General features: G+C 39.3%; 1 protein-coding gene across 5 annotated transcripts in view; it reads right to left on the bottom strand.

Moving 5' to 3' along the window:
* Positions 1-2,983: 2,983 nt before the first annotated feature.
* Positions 2,984-8,449, bottom strand: part of si:ch211-207d6.2 (sickle tail protein homolog) — a 70,883-nt gene continuing 65,417 nt past the window's right edge. For 4 of the 5 annotated variants that reach the window (XM_051135393.1, XM_051135402.1, XM_051135410.1 and 1 more), the window contains 2 exons: positions 6,153-7,850; positions 4,995-5,708 (listed from right to left, as the gene is read on the bottom strand). In XM_051135393.1, coding sequence (XP_050991350.1) covers positions 5,568-5,708; positions 6,153-7,850 — 1,839 coding nt within the window. In that variant the 3' untranslated portion in view covers positions 4,995-5,567. Of the gene's footprint in view, positions 5,709-6,152; positions 7,851-8,449 lie in introns of all 5 variants that reach the window. The other variant, XM_051135426.1, reaches the window with a different exon arrangement.

Genomic DNA, 8,449 nt, shown 5'->3' with positions numbered 1-8,449 from the left:
AAATGTCAGGTTCTATTCTATCTAAAGCCAAAATGCACTAAAATAACAATGCTAAAAAAATTCTACCAGGTTGCCAGGTCACAAAACGTATTTACACAACGACTCCCAATCATGTCATCTCACCGATGCTTTCGGGAGTACACAGGGTACTCTGTTCTCATTGAGGCATATTTCTCTTAAAAGCATTATTCCTGATAGACGAAATTCAATTAAATGCTAATGAAGTGTTAGAGTACTTACCGGTGGAAGGCAATTGTGTGCTGTCAGACAGTTCGCCTGGGGTGATCCCATGGCTCCTGAGCTGGGTTGTGGAGTGGAGCTGGCAGTAATGCCCTCTAAAATGGGATAAATTAAAACTTACCCAGCCAAGGTCATGTGCCAGAAATGCAACAGGGGAAACAATAGGTGGTTCGCTCAGAGCTTCAGATCACCCACTCAAGTGTGAAAATATCGATCGACACATCTACGCTAAGAGCATCTTCAAGATGCTTTTGTTTCGGTGTCTAACATACTGCACGAGGAAATGCTTACAACCGTATATTCCTTTGCCTTTGCAATCTTCATACATCAGCTACAAAAACCTTGAATCTATTGTACGTTCATCTTTTACTCAACACATTCATTTGGCTCTGCGGCCACAATGTTTTTAATCATAGGTTATCTGGTTGCATTACTGTAAATAGGCTCTAACAGAAGACTGACAAGCATAAACGTGACTTTCCTTTTTTTCAGAAGCACAATAAATGGGATTACAAGGAATTTCAAGCAAACATCAGTAGCTTGAATAGCTATCGCAGCCTGCTTAATTTCCTATCCAACTGACGCTCTCGTTAATTGCGATGAATTAAAAATGCAAATTAGTGACCAGATCTTTGATTAACTTACACAAGTTCCTTGTTGGTTTGTTAATGTCCTCAAAGATTTATGATGTTGATGCTCTTGTACCATAAAACATCAGGAGACACAATAATTAATCTTAAATGCTAAAAGGACTTGCGCTTTAATTACTCTTGTTCTCCTCCTCTCTATAGCATTGTAGCGTTTGGACTCCTCACTTCTTAATGGTAAATGTATTATAATATACAAATTACATGCTAATTAGACGGTGCCAAGCTTAGGGATTCAGTCATTCTAAAATTTGCATATGAACTAATTATCTTTCATTAAAGCTGGCTAATTACAAATTTGAGGAGGACCTGGAATGGAAAACCCAGCGTTTCTTTGTCCAGACAGTGTTTTTTTTTTATCTCTAATTAGATGTTGGATTGTTTGTGCCTGTACATTTGGAAAAACTGATAAAATCGGAAAATTAATTTATCCACCTTATTTTTGTTGGAATATTTTTAGCTGTAACAAATAGCTTTTGTTGCTGTTTGATATTGGAAATTGGTGTTCTTACTATATTATTTTAATGTATTATCTTAAATATGAACACACTGGTTGGTAGTGCAAACAGTTTTACCGTTTACTGCATGTTGTTAACGTCTCGATTTAGTCAGTTACCCGGATGCACGGCATATTGGCGATACTCGGGTGTAAACAACAGCATGGATTGCGCGGTTAATGTACTACTTAATATGTTGTTCTGCTAATTTATGCTGTCTAAGCCAGGATTTAAGCAGGAAAGAGCGCAATATTTCGGCAAACTATAGTTAATAGATGGTAAAGATACATACGAGCAGTATTAAATAAGATGTTTGCCTAATATTTCACCTGCCTGACTGGAAATGATAAGACAAACACAAATGTTGTCAAGATTCTTGCCCTGGAAATCCTGGTTAAGTTTGGCCAACCACAAACGTGTTTTTTGCCCTCTTCTCCTTGATTTTTAACTTTTGGCAGTCTATAGTACTCCAAATATTTTTTTCCCCCAGTCAGACCAATTAGTACAGCCCAAAACTTGACAATAATCGACCATTTTCAGCAGCAATAATCAGCAAAATATGCGAGTTGTGTTCGGTTCAATGGCATTATTTACGTTCATTGCCAACAATATGGCAGATTGATGAGCGTCTTGAAAAGTATGTGAACGACAACAGTAAAACAGTCGTTGGAAACTGACATTTCCAGCTGATGATCGACTGCACCATGTGTCTGAACAGGTAAGCTAAATTAATTCTTTAAGACGGAATTGAACTTGGCGTTAAAAGGAATGCATATCTAAGCGCGGAGGAGAAGTCCAAATTAATAGATGTGCCAATCATTTGTCTCGGAGGAGTTCTGCTGTCCACATAATAGATATGACTCTTACATCAATCAGGTATTAATTGCTTTCATGTCTCATAAAATGAAATGACTGCTAAGGGGCATAGGCACAGTTCTAAAATGGCTTTTGAAACCCATTTTTAAAGACTTTTGTTTAAGATCCCCACTTCAGTTTATCTGATATCTCAATATAGCCTTTCTTAAATTGTTACTTAAAGGTCTGAAACAGTAATGGGCTACTCTGGTAACACTGTGACAGCAGCACGTCCAAAAGTGTATTATAGTAAGGCATATGAAAAAAAAAAAGTTTTTATTTTATTAAGTGCAAAAATGTTGTCAGCTGTTTACTGGGTCAACATTTTTCCCCCCACAAAGTTCACCTCTGCCATAAAAAAGGCAAGATTACATCAAATATGAAATCAACAATTAATACTCTTAAATATTGAGAGGTTCTTCCAACTGAACTTGACTACACCTTGTCTATTTTCAATGGAAAGCAAGTCAGTGCTGCCCTCTGCAGTTAAATTTTGAATATTGAAGTGATAAAAACTAATGCTGTCATCAGTTTTTTAATTTTTAAGTTTTTTTTTTATCAGGCTTTGAAACAGGTTAAACTATTTGATGTTTTCTAGAGAGACACGTGTGATGGTTTCACATTTGCTTTTAATTCTGTTCTGCATCTTTGTTTTAAAATATACACAGTTGAAATCAAAAGTTTACATACACCTTGCAGAATCTGCAAAATGTTAATTATTTTACCAAAATAAGAGGGATCATACAAAACGCATGTTATTTTTTATTTAGTGCTGATAAGATATTTCACAAAAGACATTTAAATAATGTCCACAAGAGAAAATATTAGCTGAATTTATAAAAATTACCCAATTCAGAAGTTTACATACACTTGATTCTTAATACTGTGTTGTTACCTGAATGATCCACAGCTGGATTCTGCAAGGTGTATGTAAACTTTTGACTTTAACTGTATTTGTCAGACATTTCACACATTCACATGCACAGCATTTAAAAAAAAAAGCATGGAAAAAAAATGACAATACACTGGAAGCCCTTTATTTAATAAACATCTCTGGCAAGCATTTTCTTCCAAACATTTTTTGTACAATTTATACAGTATTACAAAACCAGAGGTAATATTTACAGCATTTACCTTTGCATTATCCAGGGTTAAATATCTGAAAAGCATGCATAGAGTAAAATTTGGCAATTTAACAGATTATTTTCATAGCCAATATTTTCAATAATATTTAATGATGTAAATCACTATGTTGTTTGGCATTTGACGTGAGCTATTTGAGTACAAGAATAAAGTAACACAAAGCTAGGCTACAGAACCACTACAATGGTTGCACATCATCCACACACACACTACTGTACACTTTTTAGAGTCTTTAAATCAAAAACAAACTTTGGTTTTATGGCAAAACACTACAAACTGCATATTGTTAAAACTGGCAGTGCATTGGAGGCCAAAGAGCAAAAATTCAGATTAAATTTGGTTAAATCCCAGTCAAACTGTTAAATCAGTCACCACAAACCTGTTAAACCATTTCTGATAGATATACAGTGGGCTCCAAAAGTCTGAAACATCTGTTGAAACTGCTTTTATTTTGTATTTTTAATATTTAAAGGGATAGTTCACCCAAAAATTCTAATTCTGTCATTACTCACCCTCATGTTGTTCCAAACCTGTAGGAACTTTGTTCATCTTCGAAACAAATTAATATATTTTTGATAAAATCAGAGAGCTTTCTGACCCGGCATAGACAGCAATGCAACTGACACATTTAAGGCCTAGAAAGGTAGTAAGAACATAGTTAAAATAGTTCATGTGACATCAGTGGTTCAACTGTAATTTTATGAAGCTACGAGAAGCACTCTCAGACTGTTGGACCCCACTATATATGGCTAATTTAAAACAAAATACACTAAAATATCATATTTTCTTTCTCTAAAATAGCAGTGTATATTTTTTATATTGTTCATGTAAGTAAACAAATGCACTTCTATAAAATATAAAGCCAACACTGTCAAGTTTAATCCCTCATGTATACCAAAACAAAATCCATTATTCAGAAGCACCGTATGAGGCTCTAGATTCTGAAATACTTATGGATTTTAGGTGAAGTGCACAAAGACAATAACACCATCCCAAATACACGGCATAACTAAATCAGTATTTCTGTTACACCTTAAATACCACCAGAATGAGTGAAAAAGAAAGAAATGGACAGCTCATGCCATGTTCCCAGTAATGGATGCTGGTGTGATAGCGGCTTGGCCACTGCCGGCCTTCAGAGACCTGCGGGTGCTGAAGCTGGGCATGTGTACAGCTCGACCTCCCCGGCACATGGCAGTGGGAGACAGGAGGGATGGAGATGAAGGGGAGGAGGAAGATGAAGTAGAGGTCGGAGAAACAGAGGAGGAGGAAGAATATGAGCTAGAGGAGGATGAGGAGGAGTAGGAATAGGAGCAGGACTGGCCATTTTGGGTCTGCGGAGAAAGGGTTAGGTTTTGACCATTACGCTGTTGAGAGGGTTCGAGAGATTTTGAGGGAGAGACGGGTCTACAGCTAGGCCAGCTCAGGCTGAGACACGGGATAGAGGACTTAGAAGAAGAGGAAGAGGTTTGGTTAGTAAGCCTAGGCGCATTTGAACGAGGAGCACGGGTTGAGCTACGTTTCCATGAGCTAGGTATAAAAGCTGGGATCTTAGAAGCAGGCAAAGCAAGGAAAGCGTGTTTACTATTCCCACCAGCTTTCATAGCACTCCCGTTAGCCTGCGAACAAAGATGCCGGAAGACATGGAAAGTCAAGTAGGGTGATAACACATGTGAAAATATAGAACTCTATATTCCATAAAAATATTCTACAGTACAACACCAACAAAAATATTACTCTTGTAACAAAAGGCTTTCTTTCTTTTCTCTCACAGTTTAATTCACACATTAAGCAATAAAGAGAGAAAAGAAGGAATAAAAGAAGGAATTTGGGCACCAGACCAAAGAGGTCAGAAGTCTTCAAAATGTCTTCATAGTCCAAAGAAATGGAAATATAAACAATCAATCCCCAACCAACACTCTACGTTCCTAGTGTCTGCTTCTACGATTGACTGTCAACTGGAGCGTCGTGCTAACAATGGCAAGGTCATGGGTTCGATTCCCAAGGAGCATGAGGGTTGGTAAAACGTAGCATAGCTTGAAAATGTCTGTGTAAGTGATAAACATGCACAAGGAGTTGGTTGTGATGAATTGTAGGAGAAGAGAGATCAAATTTGATCCATGTGTGTCCACAATACAACTACTCAAAGACATTTCCCATCTGTGTCTTCATGCCTCACACTGCTCTACAGTAAAACTACCTGACGGAATTGCCTCTGGGAGTCCTGGAGCTTTTGAGGTTTCCCGGGTTTTTCCACACTCCCTGCTGGCTGCTGGCGAGACTTCGGTGAGGAAATCCGACTCGAAGCTGGAGAGTCACCAGAGTTCTGAAAAGATCGATAAGGAAACAACGTCAGCGATGGACTGAGGAGATTGACAAGTACACGACAGTATGAGGACAGAGCTTTTAAAGATTTCTCATTTGTAGACATGATTGGGGACAGAAAAATACAGGCAGCATGCTCAACCATTTCCTAACCACAGTACATGCACTTTATTAATCCCAAAATAGATCAGAGCGAGGTGCTTAGATAGAGAAACGGTTTGTGGGTTCAACAGTCTGAACAGTGAAAGTAGACAGAGTGGTTTGAAAAAGAAGAACACCAAGTCCATAATCATGTCCACCGAAATCACACAGAGCCCTTAAAAAAAGAGCGTTCCCAAGTGCGTTGACCCGAAGACACCTATGAAACACATTTAAAGTTGACTGGTTAGAAGTTTAAAGCAAACCCAAGCCACCAGCAGAAGGGTGCAAAGGAGTTGAGAAAGACCTGTTTACTGCTGGAGGAACTGGAGGAACTGGATGTGCTTGAGGAGGACCTTGACAGTGTTTTAGGTCTCTTTTGCAGAGATGACTTGTGGGGTTTGGGCTTCAGAGGTGCTGGCTTTTTTGTGGGACTGCCCTCCTCCTGTTCTGCATCGCTGGCAATTCTCTTTGCTTTTGATTCCTCTTTGCGGGAGACTTCCGTAACCAATGTAGGCCCAATATCGCTTATGGTGCTTTCTAACTGCTTAATGGTCTGCTCAAGACTGTCTAATGTTTGATAAGTAGTCTTACGGAGTTCCTCAGTTCTGTCTTTGGTGCTCTGTGATGTGGTGGTCTGGTTTTGCGATGAAGACGTAGGGGTGGTAGAATCATATTCTGCGTGGGATTTGATCTCAAATCTTTTAGCCTCTTTGAGCTCAGTCACGGTTCCATCTGGTTCCTCTTCGTCTTCGTAGACAACTACCTGCAGTGTCTTTTTACCTGTTTTTGTCCCCGTACGAAGGGCCTGACCAATAGCTGCGAGCTGCTTCTTGGGGAACTTGAACTTGAATTTCTTTTTCGCATCTTTGGGAGATTCCATCTTGTCTCCTTCGTCAACAGTAAGAGCAGAACTCTCAAAGGAACTCTGCTGTTGTAGAGGCACCGCCATGCCACTACTTCTCTGATTGTTTACCCTATTTTCAGTTCTGCACTGATCTAGATTATTTCCAGGTGTTATCTGACTGACCTGACTCTGTGAGTTGGCTTCAACTTCCTCCTCGTTCTCTTCATCTATCCTCTCTTCCGATAGCACCCTCTCCAGCTCTTCTTCACACTCAAAGATGGTGGACAGCCGCTTGTAGGCCTGATGGATATCCATAGGCTCGTCAAAAATGATGATAACCGGTTTCTTGTCATATCCGGGGTCCTCGGGGGCAGATACGGTTGGTTCTGAGCCCACTTTGACAGTTTGAACATCTGTGCCTTTACTGTTTACCAGCTGTTGGTACTCTCCAGTTGACAGCGCCTGTACCTTGGTTTTAGTGATCCTGAAGGCAATGTTATTTGGTGGAGGAGGACCTTCTTCTCCTGGGAGGTCTGGACTTAGACTGGCCTCCTCAGTGTATCTGACTTGATCTTCAGATGACCTTCTTGTTACATTCTGCTCATTCTCGTAGACATTAGGTTGTGTTGAATATGAGGCCTCAGTGTTAGGCTGAGAAAATTCAGCACTTTGTGGAATCTTGCTAACAAGTGTAACTTGAACAGTGGTTGTCCGATGTCCATGCTTTATTGACTTATCCAGAACAGGTGCGACTTGCTCCGAGGATGTACGCACTATCTGCTGGTCTAACTTCTCCTCAACAGGTGAAACTTTCTCAGAAGGTGTGGGAACCACCTGCTTTAAGGACCTCAGCACTGATTCAGTCTTGAGTTCTTTGGAATTAATGAGCGACTTTGCAGCTTCAGTGCTGGATGGGCCAGATGGCACCTCATGAATACTATTTAGCTTGCTTTGGACCTCCTTGACTGATTGGCTTGACTGAAGTAAAATTATAGATAAGTCATTTGATAACAATGTTTGCTGCTGGGAAAGGTCAGAAGGATTCTCAGGTGCAACCTTTGAAGGAGAAAAAGTTGCTTCCTTGGGTTCCTTTAGGTCATCTGGCCTAGAGGTGCTCTCCCTTGATGTTTGTGATGTTCCAGTGATATAATACATGACCTGACAAAGAAATCAAGAATTCTTTGGACTTCAAACAACATATTAAAGTCAAAGTGGATACAATGTGTATACATGCTCTTAAGGGATTAGTTTACTTCCAAATAAAAATTTTCTGATAATTTACTCAGCCCAATTTTATCCAAGATGTTCATCTCTTTCTCTCTTCAACTGAAAAGAAATTAAGGTTTTTGAGGAGGACTTCAATGGGAACCAACAGGTTGAAGGTCTAAATTGTAGTTTCAATACAGCTTCAATTGACTCTACACAATCCCAGCCGAGGAATAAGGGGTCTTGTCTAGTGAAACGATTGGTCATTTTTAAAAATACAAATTTAGATATCTTTAACCACAAATGCTAGTCTTGTACTAACTCGACTTCATGCATTACGTTGGAAAGGTCACGCGCGACGTAGGCAGAAGTACCGACCCAGTGTTTACAAAGCGAACGTGCAAAGAAATTTAAACAGCCTTCACAAAAAAGGTAAAACAATGATGTTGGAATATTTTTGAAGAAAATAAGAAGGTTTTCTGCCCTACTTTTGGAACCAGAGTACACAGATGAAGAACTAACTGCGTGTGACCTTTTCAATGTGATTATGT

Source organism: Labeo rohita, chromosome 2, assembly GCF_022985175.1.
Source record: "Labeo rohita strain BAU-BD-2019 chromosome 2, IGBB_LRoh.1.0, whole genome shotgun sequence".
NCBI classification, from domain to species: domain Eukaryota; kingdom Metazoa; phylum Chordata; class Actinopteri; order Cypriniformes; family Cyprinidae; genus Labeo; species Labeo rohita.
Note: the sequence above shows the minus strand (reverse complement) of the source record. Positions and strands in the feature narration are given on the sequence as shown.